General features: G+C 40.3%; 1 protein-coding gene and 2 pseudogenes across 4 annotated transcripts in view; 2 read left to right on the plus strand and 1 right to left on the minus strand.

Annotated features, from left to right (window-relative positions):
* The window catches only part of Mphosph8 (M-phase phosphoprotein 8), a 32,331-nt gene extending 16,919 nt beyond the window's left edge, over positions 1-15,412 (minus strand). For 2 of the 4 annotated variants that reach the window (XR_003713917.1, XM_028787341.1), the window contains exons 1-5: positions 15,087-15,363; positions 10,974-11,129; positions 7,170-8,012; positions 5,241-5,337; positions 3,021-3,275 (exon numbers count right to left, since the gene is read on the minus strand). Coding sequence is in view for 3 of the 4 variants with exons in the window: in XM_028787341.1 (XP_028643174.1) it covers positions 3,021-3,275; positions 5,241-5,337; positions 7,170-8,012; positions 10,974-11,129; positions 15,087-15,311 (1,576 nt within the window). In the remaining variant the exon portion in view is untranslated. Of the gene's footprint in view, positions 1-3,020; positions 3,276-5,240; positions 5,338-7,169; positions 8,013-10,973; positions 11,130-15,086 lie in introns of all 4 variants that reach the window. The other 2 variants (XM_028787339.1, XM_028787338.1) reach the window with 2 other exon arrangements.
* Positions 2,396-2,768, plus strand: LOC114638750 (annotated as a pseudogene).
* A 2,389-nt stretch (positions 15,413-17,801) lies between the features above and the next one.
* On the plus strand, positions 17,802-18,298 carry LOC114638853 (annotated as a pseudogene).
* Positions 18,299-21,225: the final 2,927 nt, after the last annotated feature.

Genomic DNA, 21,225 nt, shown 5'->3' on the forward strand with positions numbered 1-21,225 from the left:
CATACAAGACAAAACACCCATATACATAAAATACTTTTTTAAAAACAAATCTTTTGAGGTAGCAAGATGGCTCACTGACCACCTGAGTTGTCCCCAATTAAATGGTGGAAAGAGAAGCACCACTCCTAGAAGTTGTCCCCTGGCTCATGTACATGACTGGGTGTGCATGGTGTTTCACACATTTACAGTCTTTTCCTACCCCAAGGTCAGAAGCCTCAGTTTTATCATTACTAGCACCTAAATATCCCTATTCTATTAAGGATTAGTTTTCCATGTACGGAGTTTGTGGATAATCTATTATCCTGAAATAGTAACCAAGAACTTGTTAGTTCTAAAAGCATGTCTGTGACATCTGCTACTTTTCTCCATCTCACAGCTATGCATGGGTCTGACAGAAGACTGTTGTACTAATTAATATAATATAATGTAATAATATAATCTTCCTAATGCCAGGTAAATAGAGGTTTCTTAAATTAAAAAAAAAAAAAAAGATGTGTTTTGCTTGCATGTATGTCTATGACAAATGAAGCATTACCCTTGGAGGCCAGGTCTAAGAACCCATGGAACTGGAGTTATTGAAGGTTATGAGAACCAAGTGGGTACTGGACCTGGCTCCATGGAGGGGCAGCCATCTCTCCAGCTCAACTGCTACAGTGTATATAGTAGACTTTGATTACTACTGACATAATTGGATTTAGCTTCTGAAATCTTCACATAAATCTTGGAGTTAGTATTTGTAAATTATATGGGAAATGAGTTTGTTTTTACAATGTTGAAAAAGGAAACTAGAGCTCTGCACTAAATCACTGAGCTAGATTGCTAACCAATGCTAGATGGTTTTATTCTAACTGGATGCAACCTATCATCAGTTTGAAGTAAATGACAAATGTGTAAAACATTTTTCTATTAATAAAAATAGCAATCAGACATTTTAATAGGTTCTTTACAGTGCTGAGTATCAAACATAAGCTTCACATAAGCTAGGTATCAAATGTTTCGTTACTCCAAAAATGTTTTACAATTTTCCCCATACAGATCTTACATTGTCTTAAATATTTTTAGCAATCTTTTAAGTATTACATGTTGCTTGGAAGTTACAGGAATGGTGAGACAATTGGAAGGCTGTGGTAGGCTTAGGAATCTGAACGAAGCCTGGGTTACACAAGACCCTATCTCAAGACAAAAACAATCCTTTCACAAAAGTCTATTATGCAAAACCAGATCTGGAGATGAGGGTTTTTTTTTTTTTTTTAAAGAACCTCTAGTGTGTTATACATTCGGAATTTAAAAAAAAATCTTAATATGGGACTGGAGAGATGGCTCAATGATTAAGAGTACTTGCTGCTCTTACAAGAGGTATAGGATCAGGGTTCAGTTTTCAGCACCCACATGGTGGCTCACTACCATCAATAACTCTAGTTCCAGGGATCCAATGCCCTCTTCTGACTTCCCTAAGCATCAGGCATTCAAAGTGCACGTGTGTGCGCGCACACACACACACACACACACACACATATATATATATATACACACACACACACACACACACAGAAAATACACAAAACACAAGAGGAGAGAGAGAAGAGACAAGTATAACACTCTTACAAATAAATCAACTTGGGAGGCAGAGACAGGAGGATTTCTGTAAGCTGGAGGTCCAGCCTCATCTACACAGTATTTCCAGACAAATAAGGGCTGGCTATGCAGTGAGACTCTGTCTCAACAAAATAAAAAAAATATGTACTTATAGAAAAACATTTTAAACTATTTCTTGAGAGTCACGGATTAAATAATTTCACACAAGATCAAGCTACCTCATTTATACGTATATACATGTACACCTTTAAATTCCTTCTTCCCATAGCTTTTGTATTTTGTATTCTATACAAGATCTTTCCCGTCTTAAAATGTTCCCAGGTACATTTTACAATATAGTCTCATTTATATCTCCTATTTTCTGTAAAGTTAAAAATATATAGCAAGGAGTGATGGTACACATCTACTGTACCAAGAATTGGCTAGGAGGATCTTGATCTCCCTGTGTAGCTGAGGATGACCTTGAAGTCTCTTGCCACTACCTACTGAGAGCTGGTTTCACTCACCATGTACAGTTTTTATACGATTATTTTGGAATGAAAGCACAAGATAAAAGACTGAACTGAGCTGGGTGGTGGTGGCACATGCCTTTAATCCCAGCACTCAGGACGCAGACACAGGCAGATCGAGGAGATTGAGGCTAGCCTAGACTACAGAGTGAGTTCCAGCACAGACAAGGCTACAGGGAAAGTTTTGTCTTGAAAAACAAAAACAAACAAACAAACCCAAAAAAGTTAAGCTGGAAAATAGAAAATTTTAGTGAGGCAGCAGTGGACCATACTACTCTCTGAGTTTCGCCATGCTGCCCAAAGACAACAAGAAGAAAGAGGCCGGAAAGGTGGCCAAAAAAAGACAAAGACCCAGTAAATAAACCTGGTGGCAAGGCCAAAAAGAAGTGATCCAAAGGCAAAGTTCGGGACAAGCTGAACAATCTCATCCTGTTTGACAAAGCTACACACGACAAACTCTGTAAGGAAGTTCCCAGCTGTAAGCTTATTACTCCAGCTGTGGTCTCTGAGGAACTGAAGATTCGAGGTAACTTGGCCAGGGCAGCCCTTCAGGAGCTACTTAGTAAAGGACTTATCAAGCTGGTTTCAAAGCACAGAGTCCAAGTGATTTACACCAGAAACATAAAGGGTGGAGACACCCCAGCTGCTGGTGAAGACATATGAACAGGTTCAAACAGCTGTACTTTGAGGAAATAAAATTTTGTTGAATTAAAAAAAAAAAGAAAAAAATAGAAATCTTTATAAGTATATTTTAAGAACTTAGAAAATATTTGATGCATTTAAATGTCAAAGAATGACTTGAGTCTTCAATGGTAAAAGTTACTCAGGAGGTCCAAATAAAATCTTTACTATATTCTGAGAGAAAAGTAGAAAATATGGGGCATTCTGTATGTGAACAATGCCAAGCAAACTTACCAGAACTCTCATCTGTTTGGCACACACTGTCTGAAACTTCCTGATCCCCTTCTGCAGCAATGTATGCCCAAGTGTCAGTCTCATCTCGAGTATTTCTTTTTTCTTTAAGTGAACACTTGTCCTTGGTTTTGTTATCATCTGTAACTTTATAATCCAGTGATATTTCTTCTCTTTTTGAATTATTCTCAAGAACATCATTTTTTTCTTCTGTTGTTTTCTTAAATAAATCAAATGCATTTCTGATTTCCTTAAATGCTAGTGTAAAAAATTAAAGTCAATGGTTAACTATAAGTTTCAAATTTATTTTACAATCCAAAGAAAATCTGTACTCATATTGAATAAGTATGGTTTTTGTAGTTTTAATAATACTTACCTTGGTTATGAAGTAATTTAAGATTTACTATCGAAGTCACAAAGTCATTTTAACTAGTCTTTTTGGCTGCTCAGTATCCAGAAAGCTGTGACAAAGAAGTATTCACATCTACTTGAGTAACTTTTCCTCCCTCCCTCCCTCCCTCCCTCCCTCCCTCCCTTCCTTCCTTCCTTCCTTCCTTCCTTCCTTCCTTCCTTCCTGTATTTTTGGGGGATGGGGCAATTGATTTCCTTGTGTATGCTGGACACACTCTACCAGACTAGATCCCTCATCCTGTATGCCAATTTCAAGAACATGTTTTTTTTCAATGGAAGTACTATTTATTTCATGCATGTAGAGTACTGGTTTCCAATATCCCTGCTAGTAAAAACCTATGTAACTAGCACTTACAAAAGTTCTTCCAAATTCTCTAGTACTTTACATCGTTTTCCTACTCCCTCACTCCAGCTTTTTTGTGCTCAAAATAGAACCTAGGTAGGACCTAATATGGTAAGCACACATGCTATTATTAATCTATATACTTAGTTTTTCTTGCACTCCATTCACAGTTAAAAAACTGGTGGAATTTTGCAGCTTTCTCAGGTACACGGGCAGTGCTCTTACACCATGCTCTTTTCCCCATTCAGCACCAGAAACAACTTCTGCACAAGCTCTAGTGTGTCTTTCTAAGGTAAGGTGTGACAAGGATCACTGAGACTCCTCTTCAGTAGTCCTTTGTCACAATCACAGAAGAGTAGTTCAGAATCAGCACTGTTCACTCTCAACATCTTGCCTATATTTTAATTTGATAGTAATTTGAATCTCCAACAAATCTCTGAAATGTAGTAAGTACTTTTTGTATTGTTCAAATAGATGCAGTTCTTATAGTACTTTATGTATGAGCCATTGAGACAGGCATTACTACTGCCATGTCTGAGTTTAGAACTAAAATAAAATCTACTTTTACAACTGAAGATGCAGCTAAGCATTCGCTTAGCATGAATAAGACCTTGAGTTCCACCTCCAACATGGTGAGAAAAAGAAGTATTAATAATGTGTACAGCTGGCTAGGTATGGTAGTGCACCTCTTTAATCCCAGATGCAGAGGCAGGCAGGTGGGGCTCTGGGAGTTTGAGGCTAGCCTTGAAAAAACAAAAACAAACAAAAAACACCTGAAGTCAGGAAAGCTGAAGAAATGGCATAACGTGTAAGAAGGCTTGTGCAATCATGAGACCTGAGTTCAAATCCCCCAAATATAAAAAGCTGTACCTAAAACTCTAGAACTATGTGGGGCGTGGACAAGTGGACTGCTTGGGCTTGCTAACTGCCAGCACACCTTCAGATGCAGTGGATAAGGTGGAGAGTAACAGCAGTGAATCCCATGTCCTCCTCAGGCCTTCTGAGTGCACTGGGCAAATGCACACAGACACACCTGCATATACCACACATGTGCACCACAACACAAGAGAACTCTGAAATGTCCCAAAATTAAACTTGAACCAGTATGAGGCTATAAGTAGAAAATTTTACTCTTAATGTCACTTAACAAGACACAAAAACACTAGAACACTAAAAACGTTATATTAAAGATTGCATATAATGTACACATAAAACAAAATTTGGATTTAAACTTGGGCCCATTCCTAAGAAATCTCATTATATGTACATATAAATATGATTGAACCAGGAAGAGGAATCAGAAACATTTTTGGTCCTAAATATTTCAGAAAAGACATTCAACCTTTATAACAAATCAGGCATACATAGGCATGCATATATATCCAGGTGTATACATAATATGAATAAAAATCGATTAATTTTTTTAACAATGGCAATGAACATGGAACTATTTTAATTTTTATACTTACATTTTAATCCCTTTGGCTCTTTTCTGGCTTTTTCTTCTTTGTCCAAATCATATCTTTTCTGGTATTTTTCTTTGGGTTCATTTTTTTTTTCTTTCTCCTAAAGAATAATGAATACAAAACCAAAAATAAAAGATAAAGAGTTGATACTGTAATATTTGCAAACCAAAATATGCTACAAATGTCTGAGCTGTGTGAGCTGCTGATTATTCAGTGTTTCTCCCACTGCCCTCCATCAAGATTATCCTTCGACATGCTAAGCCATACTAAATGAAACTCAAAACCCAATACTTGTTTCTCCATTTGTAAAAAAAGAATCTATTATTTAAAATGTTTGAATATACATTTACATGATAGTGTAAACCTCTAATCCTAGCACTAGGGTGGCAAGGACAGATCTACATAAATTCAAGGCCAGCAGTGAGACCTTATCTTAAATAAAACAAAACAAAGAGACTTGCAATTCGCTATCTACAGGTACGAAAATGTCATTGTGAAAGCCATTCTTCTGTACAATAAAAACTAAACTGCTACAAAATTAAACTCTATAAAAAAATCTTGTGGCTGCAGTGACAGCTCAGATATTAAGAACACTTGGTGCTCTTATAAAGACACTGGGAGAGGCAGGCAGATTTCTGAGTTCAAGGCCAGCCTGGTCTACAGAGTGAGTTCCAGGACAGCCAGGGCTACACAGAGAAACCCTGCCTCAAAAAACAAAACAAACAAACAAACAAAAAATAAAGACACTGGGTTCAGTTCCTTCAGTTCCCAGCACTCAAATGAGTATTTGATGCTTTTTTTGGTACTCTCCAGGAACCAAGCACACACACATGGTACACATACATGTATGCAAATAAAACATTCTTGCCAATAAATCTATAAATCTTTTTTTGGTTTTGAGTATTTGTTTGTTTTCTAAGACGGAATTTCTCTAGTGTAGCCCTGGCTATCCTGGAACTCACTCTGTAGACCAGACTAGCCTTGAACTCAGAGATACACTTACCTCTGCCTCCTTAAAGGTGGGTATCACCACCAGGTACTACAACTGCCAATCCATACAAATAAATTTTACCAAAAAAAAAAATCTTACCAAAAAAAAAGGGTAAAAGCCAAATGTAACCCCAATTCCCAACGCCCAGGAGGAAGGAGACAGAGGATCAGCTCAAGGGTAGCCTGGGCTATAGTGTAAGACACTTTGTTAGAAAGGGGCAGGGAAAAAGTATGAAGGATCAAGCTAGTCAACATTTTAACACGAAAGGGGAAAGGAGCCATGAAATTCCACCCCTAACTGAGGAGCTATGGAACTTATTATTGGATGGTTTCTAGGAGAAGGTTTTCTTTAACAGTGTGTGTGGCTCCCGGTAAATCTACTACGTTCCTGTAGATGGCCCCACATTCAGTATATAGACAGTACAAATTGGACATGATTAAGCTTAAGAAAAAGATGACCACAAGCTGGGTGGAAGGAGAGGAAAAAGTGGATCTGGAAGAAGTTAGGGAAAGAGTAAAGGGAAATAAGATCAAGATGCATTGTATCAAATTCTCAGTATTTTTAAAATAAAGAACATACACACACTAAATGAAATTTAGTAAGTTGATGAAGCTGATAGGCCTGACTATAAAATGTTGCACAAATCTACAAAAATTCTGACTTTTTTTTTTTTTAAACTAAATTAACTCTCAGGGATTTGTCTTGTTTGGCAAAAGAAACTAAAGCACAAACTAAAAGGTAAACTTGGGGTTCCAGTGCTTAATATCTGAGCACATGCAGCTGCTCTCAGTGCCACCATATTTAATAACTACCTGAGTTACACTTTATTCTAGTTTGACTGTTTCCTTTGTCATTCCTTGTGAAAGTTCCTGACCATACAATACTCAGTAATGATCTGTACCAACCATTTCTGTACTCTACACGTTCTCTACCAACCTTACCTCTTCTGCCAAGTCAGAGGACTTTAGGCCCTTCTCTTCCCCACTCAGTCTGGAACTTTTAAGGGTTTGGGCAAACACAGGTGATGGTAACTTATTTAATTCTAGGTTACTTCTGCCTTTGTCTTGATTTCTTTGCTTTTTGGGTATTGTTTTCCTTTCTAAAAAGGTATTCGTGTTTTCAAACTTCTTGATCTCTTTTGGTTCCTCAAACTTTCTTGGCTTTTTCTTCTTCCTTCTAACTCGGGTACCAGCATCCTCTTCAATACTTATAAGGTCATCCAGATGTTTCTCAAAAATTCCTTCTTGCACTGTATCCTGTGTTGTCTTATCTCTTAAAGTTCTTACATTCTGATTTTCTTCTTTGTTGTCAGAAAAGTCTTCACTGTCATCTTCTAGAATGAAGGAATCACTAGGTGATTCAGACTCCAGTGGAGATTCTATATATCTTTCCTTCTTTGTTTTTCGGTTGTCTTTGACATCTTCTTTTATTTTAATCTTTAAATCTTTTATTTCAGCCCTTTTAGCTTTCTTTAATTCCTTGGCTTCCTTTATTTCATCCTTTTTGGGCTTTTTGGAGTCCTTTAATTCTTCCTTGACTTCCCAAATTCTTTTTTTTGTCTTTACATCAAAACCTACAACGTCAGAGGCGCTCTCCAGCTCTGACTTGAACTTATCTTTCAGCTTTCCCATTTTTGTCCTTTTTTTCCTCAGATCATCTGGATTTTTCTCTTCTTTGCACTTTATTTTTTTCTTTTTCTTCTTTGGTGAAGTATCTTCTTTTGTGTCACTTTGCTGGTCACTATCACTGTCTGCCTCAAATATGTCATTATTTAAAGATAGTCTCTATAAAATACAAAAAGTTAAAACACTAACATAAGTTCAAAAGTTTTCAGAGGCAGTACTAATAAAATCTAATCAAAACATTTTTAGCAAAATTGACTTATTTAAATTACCTAAATTTAACATGTGTATTACTTATATTTCTGACCTAGCAAATAAGACTCAGAGGTGAGGAATGTCAATTTAAAAAGGAGACATAAAGAAGAAAAATGTCAGTGCTTCCAGTGGTATCAAACAGAAACATCAAACTGAGTTAAAAAGTAACAGTCTCATGTATAAATAGGCTATAATTGAATTTTTAAATTATTTTTTTATGTGTAAGCCTGCATGTAGAGGTCAGAGGACCAATTGAGGAATTGTGTTCCTTTCACCAAGTAATGATGTCTGAGAATTAAACCCAGGTCATCAGGTATAACAGCAAGCACCCTTATCTGATCAGCTGTCTTATCAGCCCTTCTAGAATGTTCTTAAACTTGTTCTATTTAAGTGAAACAAGCACACTAACTACATAGAAATCTTACCTATTTGGCTGATTTGTATTATATCATCTTAAATACTTCCTACTGAAATGTTTTCCTACTCTAAAAAGCTCAAGAATAAGATATTTCACCAGGTATAATGGTGCATGCCTTTTGCATGCCCTTAATCCCAGCACTTAGAAGCAGAGACAATGGTTCTCTGAGTTCAAGGCCAGCTTGATCTACAAAGCAAGTTCCAGGACAGCCAGGGCTACACAGAAATCCAGTCTCAGAAAAATTAAGTTATTTGTATAAACAACAACAAAAAACTTGAACAAACTAATTTTATTACTCATTTTCCAAGACTGTCTTATAGCAAGCAAATTAACAGAAAGGGTGGAAAAATGTTTTCCTATAGCATCACCGAAATTGAAAAGGTAAGGGAATGTGGTGGCTTTTGTGAGTAATTCAAATGAAAAAAAAAATTTTTTTTTTTTTTTTGGTTTTTTGAGACAGGGTTTAATCTGTGTAGCCCTGGCTGTCCTGGAACTCACTCTGTAGACCAGGTTGGTCTTAAACTCAGAAATCTGCCTGCCTCTGCCTCCCAAGAGCTGGGATTAAATGCATACATACATCACCACTGTCCAGCTATGAAAAATCTTTTGAACCTTTGTGAACCCTTACATAATAAAGCAATGACAAGAACACAACGGATGCCCATACACATCTGCCACAACCTGGAGTGATTGGGACGTGAAGGTTTGGCTCTGTGGTAAAATGTCAGCTTAATATACAACATTGCCAAAAACCATAACAAAATGAGGAAGGGGGGATTATAAACTATTTAATTTTGCAAGGTGTGGTGGTTTGAATATGCCTAGCCCAGGGAGTGGCACTATTGGAGGTATGTTCTTGTTCACAGTCACTGTGGGCCTTACGACCCTCATACTAGATGCCTGGAAGTGAGTCTCCTCATAGCAGCCTTGAGATGAAGATGTAGAACTCTCAACTGTGCTTGCATCATGCCTGCCTATAAGCTTCCATGCTCCTGCCTTGATGATAATGGACTGAACCTCTCAACCTGTAAGCCAGCCACAATTAAATGTTGTCCTTTGTAAGACTTGGTCATGGTGTCTGTTCACAGCAGTTAAACTCTGACTAATACACTAGGTATGCTACCTGTAATTCCAACACTCAGGAGACAAAGGCAGGAGAATCATAAGTTCAAGGCTAGCTTGATCTACATGGTTCCAGACTAACGAGAGACAGAGTAAAAACTCTGTTTCAAAACCAAAGCCATGTATAGTAGTGAAGACCTTTAATCCCAGAGCATTCAAGAGGCTGAGGCAGATTATCTCTGAGTTCCAAGCTAGTCTGAAAGAATTATTTAACTAGAAGAAAGGCTTCATGAAGACATGTTAATAACACAAATTAAACATGAATCTATGTGTTATAATCTAACAATACTGTGAACTAGAATAAAATAAATAATTATGGCAATAATCTCCACATATAAAGAATAGTTGCTCACATCACTGGAAAATATGAAATTATGATGTCTGCTGCGTGTTCCTTCACTTTTATGTTTATCATCCCTGCTCCTCAGCATGGCACTGGAGCTTGAATCCAGGGCTTTGCACCTGCTAGGCAGGTGCTGTATCACTGAGTACACACACCCCTACTCTTTGTCCTTGAGATAGGGTAACATTAAGCAGCCCTAGCAGACCTCCATTCTCAGTAATCCTTTCTGCCTAATTGTCCTGAGTACTGGGATTACAAACATATCCCAACTTATTAGCCAACATTCATGTCTGCTGTCATTTGAATGCTCAGTGTCCTCCAAAGGTTCATGTGTTAAAGGATTGGTCCCTAGGGAGGCACTAGCAAATAGGAGAAGAAAGGGGAGAGGGAGGAGGAATCTTTTTTGTTTTCTAAGACAGGGTTTCTGTGTTACCCTTAGCTGTCCTAGAACTAGCTCAGTAGACCAGACTGGCTTCAAACTCAGAGAAATCTGCCTGTCTCTGCCTCCCACCTTGGCTTGGTGGTGAAATCTTGGGGAGGTGAAGTTTAATAAGAAATTCTTAGTTCATTTGTGATGACTTCAAAGAGTATCGGGACCCTGGTTTCTTTTGTGCTTCCTGGCTTGTGAAAACAAGGAGTTTACAGCACCCTGGTGCACTCCCATCAGAGGCATCCAGAGGCAGACTAACCTCTCAGAACTATAAGACAAATTAAAACTTATCCTTAAATTACATTAGGTATTTCATCACAGCGTAAGCTGACTAACAACATACCAACTATACTTGACTGTCAAATAGAACCACAGGTTGGAAAAGAGGAGTTGGAACAAAATCACCAGAAGCAGTCTGTGAGGACAAACCAGCAAAATGGAATTCATAAAAGAAATACTGGATACTGTATTTTTCATAAATTGTTTACTACACGTACTTTGCATAAATAAAATTATGAATATCAAACCAAAAAAGAATGAGATAAAACTTGATACCTGAATATCTTTCCTGACTGCTTTAGCTTTGGTCTCAGCAACTTTCTTCCTAAATTCAAGAAGAACTTCTTTACAGTCCTCCAGATGAACCTCAGGCTCCCAGGTATCATCATCAGACGTATATCCTTTCCATCGAACTTTATAAAGATTCTTACCCTATAGCATAAATCAAAAACAGACATATTACTGATTAAAATTTTAAACCCATTCAGCTGTGAAGAGCAAGAGAACTTGAAAATTGCATCAAAATGAAAATTAACACCAAACCGAAAGCATGCATATTCATCTCGTGGCATGGAGTGGGGCAAGTTATCATTGGCCTGTTTTGTTTTTAAAAGACTTGGGGATGGGGTGGGGCTAAGAAGCTGATAGATTTCTGTGAGTTCAAGGCCAGCCTGGTCTATAGAGCTAGTTCCAGGACAACCAGGATTACACAGGAAGGAAAAAAAAAAAAAAAAAAAAAAAACAACCAAAGGCTTGTCAGGCAGCTGGGGCACTTGAAGGGGAGCAGGGCAGAGGCAGGTGGATCTTTAAGGATAACCAGGGCTACACAGAGAAACCTTGTCTTTAAAAAAAACCCTCTGCCACAAAAAAAAACCAAGACTGATGTCTTTTTCTGATTATAAAGCAATCTGTACCCTTAAAATAGGAAGAAAAAACTGGCAAGGTACTCAATGATTTTTAGTAAAAGGTGATTATTCTTTCTTATAAGCAACATTGTTTAAATTTTTTTCTATGCTTTTTTTTTTTTTTTTTTTGAGACAGGGTTATTCTCTGTGTAGCAACATGCCTCAGTGCTGGGATTAAAAGTGTGCACCAGTACCACCTAGCTTGTTTAGATTTAAATAAATAAATAAATAAAGCAAGCAAGTAAGCAGTGGTACACTGGTACTTCTCTGACTATTATTCTCAAGCAGAGGTGAAATTTAAAAAGAGGTTTAGCAGGAAAAGGTGCTTCTGGCATAAACCTGACAACCTGAGTTAAGAGCTCCAGATACCACACTGAAGGAGAGGACTGACAAAATGGCAGCTGGAGGCAGGAGACATACATAGCTTAACAGTTAAGAGCCCTTTTGGATGCCAGCACCAACAGGCAGCTCACCACCAGCTGCAGCTTCAGGGGAGATCCACCTCTTCTGGTCTCCAAAGCCCCAAACACATACAAATAAATAATAGATCTTTAAAAATAAAATCAAGTGTGCTGCTGGGTATGGTGGTACACACCTACAGTCCTTTGAGGAAAAAGCAGAGAAAACAGTTTAGAGTTTAAGGCAAGCCTATGCTTCAGAAAATTTCAGGCAATCCTGGGCTACACTGGAAGAATTCTCTCAAAAAACAAACAAAACCCCCAAAAAACTAAAAACCACACACACACATGTACTTACTGCTCTTGAAGAGGACCTGGACCTGGGTTTAATTCCCAGTACCTTTATGGAGGCTCACATTGCCTGCACTTCCAGTCCTAGGAGACCTGACCTCTCTAAGCCCAAGGCACAAATGTGGTGCACATGCACATAAAATAAAAATCTAAACGCGCCGGGCAGTGGTGGTGCATGCCTTTAATCCCAGCACTTGGGAGGCAGAGGCAGGTGGATTTCTGAGTTCGAGGCCAGCCTGGTCTACAGAGTGAGTTCCAGGACAGCCAGGGCTACACAGAGAAACCCTGTCTCGAAAAACCTAAAAAAAAAAAAAAAAAAAAAAAAATCTAAAGGCAAACAATACACATGCACATATAAAGTAGGCATATGGTTCAAACAATGCTTCATAATGGTTCAAAATGCCATACATTATCTAAATATCTACTTTCAATAGCTTAGTTAATCTTTACAATAGCCTATGAAGTAGATACTATTATTCTATAGTTGCATCTGAAAACTGTAGATAGAATAAGTAATTAGTCAAAAATCACAGAGGTAATCAGTAGCTCAGCAGAAACTCACAGGAGAGATCTATCTGCCTGCCCTGTCTTCTGAGTGATGGTATTAGTGTGTGCCACTGCACCAAGCTTGGCTTTTTTTTTAATTATTATTTTTAGATGAAGACAGCAAGGAGAGGTATACAGGAGGGTCTGGAAGGAGAAAAGGAAGTCAGAAGCTGGAGCAATCATTAAAGCTGCTTATTGCTCTTACAGAAGACCCTAGTTTGGTTCCCAGGATCCACTTCTAGCCATTCACAAGTACAGGCTTGTGTGGATATAGGTGTGCAACAGCTGCTGGTAGACCTTAGAGGACAAACTCAGTCTTCAACTTCCGTTTCACCTTGAGACAGGTCTCTGGCACTGCAGGATAGTACAGCAGGTAAATTTCCCGTCTTCCGATAGGAACACCAGGTTTACAGACTGGCATCCAGCTTTACATGGACTCTGGGGATTTGAATTCTGGCCCTACCTCTCTAGCTCCATAATAATGACAGTGAATTTCAATTATTTAACTCTTCCCTTGACATGAAATTTTTTCAGTGTCAGTAACTGTAGGAAGGTCTCAGGCTCTAAGTCAGCCTTGACTTTAGAGATCCTACCTCAAAAAGCAGGGGGTGACCAAGTGGGGTATGCAGAGGAGAGCCTGGAGCCATTGTCTCTGTGGTTAAGAGCACTGGTTGCTCTTCCAGAGGATTTAGGATCCATTCCCAGCACCCATGCGGCAGCTCACAACTATCTGTAATTTCAGTTCCAGGAGAACAAATGCTCTCTTCTCTAGGCATGAATGTGGTGCAGACATACATACAGGCTCAACAACCATACACATAAAATAACAATATAGGCTAGAAGTTTTTCTTTAAAAAGAAAAAAAAAATCTCTACCATCAGGCCAGGAGGTGGTGGCACTAGCCTTTAATCCCAGTATCCAGGAAGCAGATGCAGACAGATTTCTGAAGTTTTAAAGCCAGCCTGGTCTACACAGAGAAACCCTGTCTCAAAAACAAAACAAAACAGGCGTTCTTAGAGAAAAGCACCACTTTAAAGAAATCTCTACCATCAAGTCAACATGGCAACAGCCGTCCATTAAAAAAAAGTTGGTCAATGGATTAAAAATTAACAGATGAAAGTTGGCATATGCCAGATAACAAATGACAGAAGATACAACAGAAACCAACCATCCTATAGGCATGATACCTATCTACAGTCCTTACCTTCTCCTTTCTCCAAACTCACATTTCATTTACTCATTTAATAATCCCAGGGCTGGGGGATAGAGCCTGCAGTAAAGCTCTTGCCTAGCACGCATGATACCCTGGGTCCAGCCCTCAGCATCAGGTAACAACAAATCTGCCCATGCTGTTACTGGTCTAAGTGTCAGTGATTCAAGCATTAATATAAACCACATCTCCTGATTAAAAAAAGAGCCTACTATCTAGAGCAGAAAAGACAAATGTAGAGATAAAAGACAATGCCTTTAATAGAGGTCTCCACAGAGCGTTAAGGACAGAAATGAGAAAGCACTTTTCTCTGCAGGGCTCGTGTAAGAGAAGAGAGAGGGAAAAGGTATCACAAACAGATGGACCCCCCTCAAGAGTAAGAATTTCTCCCGGGTACGACACTTGCAGCAAGGAGGATGTTAAGTGCTGAAGCATGAAGTGCGAAGCTTTTCCTTTCAAGCTTACTCTAAATCTCTGCGTTACAATCATAAAACGCGGAGAAAAGAAAGGGACACTTTGGGTTGGGAAACCTTTACCGTCCCGAGCACTCGGTGTGACTGGGGTTTAATTGTGAAGACGAATTTAAGCCAAGGAGCATTTTCTACTTTTAGAAAACATTGGGACAACGGTGTGGAGAATGGACTATGACGACTCGTGATTTTCTCCAGTCCTTCCTAACGGAAAGCAATAGCCCTATACCCGAATGCAGAAGTCCACAGAAGTCCCCCACCAGCTGCCTTGCATCCCACGATTCAACATTCCAAGTCACTGCTTCGTCTCTTCAGCCAAAACAACACTTAAAACTTCCCTAAGCATCCATCCTCCACAGACAGTGGCCAGGATCCTTTCCAGGATGTCAGTCTGCGCTTACGGACCGGCACTGTCCTCCCAGACTGTTCGGCGTCCCACTCGGATTCTCCCCCCCACCGCCCCCGCCCCGGCCCTTCGGCCGCGTCCTCGTCGCGCAGCCCCCACATACTCCCTCGCACTTCATGTCCAGGATCCTCTCCACCTCGAAAACGTCCTCCTCCCCATCCTCCTCGCTGTCCCCAACGGCCACCGTTCCTTTGGTGGCTGCGTCCTTCTCTTCGCCCGCTGTTCCAACTCCTTCGGCCTCGGGAGACCGGCCAATGCTGTTGGGAACTGACGTAACTAGCGCGGCCACACTCATGCTCTCCTCAGCCGCCGCCGCCGCCGCCGCCATCACAGACGCTGTGCAAACCAACGCGAAAAACCGCCGGCGACGCAGTGCGAGACAGCTCCGCGCGCCTGCCGCTCCGCCCTAGTCCTCTTCAGCGGCGTGACGCGACCGTGAGGGAAGCCAGCCAATTGTGGGTGCCGGGCCCTGGATTGACAAACAGAGCGGCCAATCACACAAAGGCGCGCTCGCCCGCACTGGGAGCTCACGGGAAGTGGATGGGCGGGACGGCTCCCTGAGGAAGACCGCTGCCTCGGTGAAGACCGGAAGGGGTCCCCCCCGGTGGGGGGGGGGAAGAATGCGAGGGGCGGTCCTAGCGAGTAACCTCCCCGACGCTGGGAGACCGGCTGCCTGCGGAGACCTGTTGTTTGGATAATGAAAGGGACCCGCTAATGTTAACGAGACCCGCCTGTGCAGAATGGCTGCCCAGGAATCTTTTCGCACGGTTTTGGCTGGCTTATATGGTGTCAGTGGTCGAATCAATTACACAGAGCCTATAGGGATATTTCATCTTAATGAGCAGCGTTTAAAGATAGAGAATGGGGATTCGGGAGGTGGCTCAGCAGATTAAGGCACTGGTCGCCAAGTATGAGGACCTAAGTTTAATTTCCAAGGACCGACATAGAGAATTTCCTTAATATTTATTCTCTCCTGGCAGGAGAATGCGCGCGCGCGCACGCACACACACACACATACACACACACACACACACACACACACACACACACACGCCGGGGGCGGGGAGGAAAAGAGAAAAATGAGAAGATGGCCTGTCCAGTAACTCAAGCCTGTGATTTCAGCAGTGAAGAGGCGGAGACTGGAGGATTTTGAAGAATTCAAGGTCAACCTACATAGCAAGACACTGTATCAAGTAAACAATTTATCGGATTTACTTGTTGGGCTTTGAAAGTAGTTCAATGATAGAGCGTTTGCCTGGCAGGGGAGGGTTGGAGGCTTGGTCCAGCACCTGAATAAAAGTTGGTTCTCTCCTTCGAAAGATAGAGCTCAGGTTGCCTGGCTTGGCCCCATTTGGGCTATACTTAATTAATTGATCGTTCGCACCTGATAAACCAAGACAAAGCCATGTATGTGTGTGTTCCCAAGTTCCCCTGCTTCTCATTGAATTGGAAATATATGAGGCAGGTGAGGGGTTGATGCAAGAGTAACTTGAGAAATATTGATGCTACAAAGGATTCACTAGGACGCTTGCCTCCCATATGACTGGAAGATAAATATATAATCACCAGGCTTATTACAAACTCTAGGAAAGACATTTTTGTGCCAACATTGAAGTTTTGGGTTACTGAGAAAGTTTCTGTTAAAGTTTGTGCACTAAGATTGCCCTCCAATTAGACTCCATTCCCACAACAAAAGGAGACAACCCTAACATACAACCAGCCATTAAGCCTATCCCCCTTATTAAAAAAAAACAAAACATGCCTCTAAGGGGCTCAATGGCTGCTCCCCAAGTCACAACTGTTATTAAGTCTTAGTCTTACATTAAATCCCCTGTGCCTTCGTCAGGAAAAGCATAATTCTGCCGGTAGGTAGGGAAGATGACCCTGGATAACAACTCTTTGAAAAGAACAACACTGCTGTATATACTTAGAAGTAATTCTGACACTATCCTTGCTGTGTAAATCTTGTATCTGCCCAAGTAACCAGACTTTCAGTCTCCTATGTCTCTTAAAATTGTTCCAAGAGTAACCTGGATCTGGGACCTGAAAGAGATTTCAGAATTTACATATGTGGAATGTATAAGCCGAAAATGAATATAAGTTAGTAAAATTCTGATTACAGCTGGCCCCTCTTTGAACATTATCCAGAGTCAGATCCATGGTGTTGTTAAAGAGCCCTCTTGGGCTGGAGAGATGTCTCAGCGGTTAAGAGCACTGACTGCTCTTCCAGAGGTCCTGAGTTCAAGTCCCAGCAACCACATGGTGGCTCACAATCATCTTTAATGGGATCTGATGCCCTCTTCTGGTGTGTCTGAAGAGAGCAATGGTGAATACATTAAATAAATAAAAAATAATAAAAAAAAGAGCTCTCTCCTTTATTAACCTAAGTGTGTGAAGTGATTTTTCACCAGAGAGACATACTAACTTTAGAACAGGTCACATTCCTATAACCCCATTCTTCCAAAGACTGAAGCAGGAGAGTGAAGACTTCAAAGCCAGACTGGCTTAAAAATTATCTTTAGATAGATTAGGTTAATACATAGATATCAGATATAGATGGAAGAGAACATAGACATATCAACATACATCAAAGGATGATATAACAGTGATTTGTGCAGATTGTGAATAACTGACAGTTGTTCTATGTTCATACATTACTGCTAGGAGAAGTCACTTAAAACATTTTTCTGGCGTTACTTATAGCCTCCCTCTAGCCTCGTATATCCCTGAATGTGTGTGCCTTATCTCAGCTGGTCTGCCAGAGACCCCGAGTGCAAACTGTTGTACCCCATGCAGGCCCCATTTCCACTCCAACAAGATGAAAGGAATGATTGTGAACTAGCAAAAATTCACCAAACTGCAGGCACAAGTGCCCATTGGTGGGAAAGGAACTGCTTGAAGAAAGGAGATATTTCACAGAACAGCATGACAGACGATAAAAAAAAAAAAAAACAATCTCCAGTTCTCCTTAAAGAAGTTAGGGGTAAACAGTATCTCTGATATTGAAAAGGTGAACATGTTTTCAAACCAAGAACAGTGATCCATTTTAACAACCCTGAAGTTTAGGCGTCTCTGGCAGCAAACACCTTCACCATTACAGGCCACGCTGAGACAAAGCAGTTGAGACAAATGCTTCTCACCATCCTCAACCAGCTTGGTGGAGACAGTCTGACTAGTTTAAGGAGACTGGCTGAAGCTCTGCCCAAACAATCTGTGAATGGAAAAGCACCACTTGCTACTGGAGAGGATGATGATGATGAAGTTCCAGATCTGGTGGAGAATTTTGATGAGGCTTCCAAGAATGAAGCAGACTGAATGGAAGCAACTTCTGAAGAAGGTGACACTTGCAGAAGTTACAAGAGCTATTTTATATCATGACTGCCTCTTAAAATTCTTTTGTTTATGGATCTGATAAAATCTAGATCTCTAATATTTTTATGTCCCAAGGCCCTTGGACACTGTAGCTCTTTTTCAGCTTTTTCTTACACCTAATTTATTCTTTGCAGAAAATTAAGCTGAATAACCCTGAGAATAGAATTTGGAAAGGTTAATAAAAAAAGAAAATATTTTTCTTGTTTTGAATTTCAAGTCAGTAACAAGTCTGTGGTAGGGAACTTTTTGTTCTCTGGCAATGCATTATGATATCTCTTAGATTCAAAGAGACTGGAACTTTTGCTGCACCTCATGCCAGAGTTAATAATCTGATGACCTCTTATGGGCTCCGAGGGAACCAGGGCACACACATGTATGGTACATAGACATACATGAAGATAAAACATAATAAAATGAAACTCATAAAAGGAAAGGTGATCGGAGGCTGACAAATCCAGAATATGAACTATCTAATTGGGTAGTTAACATTGTTTCTTCACATCGCAAGACAGAAATGAAAGAGACTTTCAGATTTATAAAAACATGGCAACATGTTTATTTGTTTGGAGACAGTGTCTTGCTATGTAACTCAGGTGGCCTGGAACAACTTACTTCATAACCTAGGTTAGCTTCAAACTCATGGCAATCCTCCTGCCTTTAGTTTTCAAATGCTAGGACTATAGGTAGTCACCACTGTGCCTTGTCTTTGTTTGGGGTCTTCAAGTTGTAAATAAATATCTGTCTTAGATAACACTCTAATGAAATAAGTATGAACACCACAAATAAATTTCATTATTATTATTAGTAGTAGTAGTAGTAAATATTATTATTGTGGGCATGTCCACAATATGTGTGAGGCCACAAGATAACTTTGTGGAGCCACTTCCTTCGTTCCATCTTCATATGGGTTCTGGAGATTGAATGCAAGTCTCCAGGCTTTCACGCTAAGTGCCTTTACTCATTGAGTTATCTTACTGGCCTGTGCAACTCTTCCATTCATCCACGACCAAATCTTTAGCCAGGGAAGAGCCTGAGCCTCATTTCTGCAGCATACTCCTATCGTACCTACATGCTGACAGCTCTGCTCCTTGTGCTTATATCTCAGTCACCAGGATGATCAAAGAAAGAGGGTGACTGCAGGATGAGCTACAGCCTTGCAGGCACCCAAGAGGTCCAGCCTCTGACGGGCTGAACCTGGAACAGCTGTGCAGAAGGGTATTAATTGATTGTCAAACAAACGTTATTTTTAGAATAAAACAAGTTCCTTATACCAAAACCAAAATCTGATCTCTGAGTTCCTTGAAGGAATTCCTCACCCTTGCAATCTTAGTCCTTCCTGTACACTGTTTGCAGTACTCACTAACACAAGACACTCCATGTTTGCCAGACTGTCTTGTAATCAAAGTCATGAGGGCTGTAAAGCTCCCTCAGAAAAACAATTCTGTAAGACACAGAAAACAATCACTGTTCCTACAATGATTTCTTCAAGGTCTAAGTACTTCTAACACACAACTACTTCATTTTGTGTTTACTCTAGCTACGGTGACTCTACTAATTTTTCTCCTCTACACTCCTACATATGTCTCCCCTGTCCTAATAAGTGACAGTTTGCCTAGCTTGGGGACCTGTGACTTTGGAAGTGCTTCCCACTTCCTTATTTGTTGTAAATAAAATTTCCCTGCATATTTGTTCTTGGTGTTTTGTTCCTTTTAGATTCCCAACAAAAGGGAGTCCCATTCTGCTATGACAGGCTATTCCAGCAGAAATCACTTAAAAAGGAGGCAAGCATTTCAGTGGAAACAGAGATCCTGTACTGTGTAAGAGAGGAAGTCCTGGCCTTCCGGTGAATACTGATGAAGAGAACAGGGAGAAGTCTGAATACCCACAAGACATGATTTATGTTTTAAAGTGCTTCATATACAAGGGCTTTATACAAAGGGCTGAAGGAATGGCTTGAAGCAGGAGTTCTCGCTTGTATGACAAATACCTTAGGGAAACTATTAAAAAAAAAAAAAAGGTTGGGTCAAGTGCTGGTGGCCCATACTTTTAATCCCAGCACTTGGGAGGCAGAGGCAGGCTCTCTATATGAGTTTGAGGCCAGCCTGGTCTACAGAGTGACAGCCTGGTCTAGGACAGCCAAGACTACAAGGAAAAACAGAAAAGGGGCTGGAGAAATGGCTCAATGGTTCCAGATGTCTTGAGTTCAATTCCCAGCAACCACATGGTGGCTCACAACCATCTGTAATGGGATCCGATGCCCTCCTCTGGTGTGCCGGAAGACATTTTTAAAAAGAAAAAAGGTTATAACAATTTCTCTTTTGTTATTGTTTACCTTTAAGGCCCTTTCCTGTAGTGAGAATTCTGGTATTTTGGTTTCTTTTAAAAAGCACAGAAATATTATGTTTTCATTTTAATCCCAGGTATGGGATGTGGGGCTGCTTTGCAGCAGCTGACTATGCTGACTAGGGTTTGCTCTAGTGGAGGTATGGTTTTGCCAGTTGCAGCTAGTTTCTGTGACTGGGTGATGTTTGGAATCCTGGAAATTTTTGAGAGGGGACATAAATGCTAGAGCTCCAACAGGCAGGGTTGGTGATTGGAGATCAGTCGTTCGGGGGTTGGTTTCAGTTTGTTAGTAGTCATGCTCAAAGAAGAAACAAAAGGAAAAAAAATCAGATGCAAGGATCTCTCTCTTTGTCTTCTCTATCCTTCTTTCCTATCTACTGATAGGGGGTGAAACCAGGGCGATGAAGGGAGGGGAAAAGAACAGCTACAAGCAAAGAAGAAACAAGAAGAAAGAAATTCCATTCAAGGTTCTCTCTCTCTTCTCTCTCTCTCTCTCTCTCTCTCTCTCTCTCTCTCTCTCTCTCTCT

Source organism: Grammomys surdaster, unplaced genomic scaffold (genome assembly GCF_004785775.1).
Source record: "Grammomys surdaster isolate TR1022 unplaced genomic scaffold, NIH_TR_1.0 125630, whole genome shotgun sequence".
Taxonomy (NCBI): Eukaryota; Metazoa; Chordata; class Mammalia; order Rodentia; family Muridae; genus Grammomys; species Grammomys surdaster.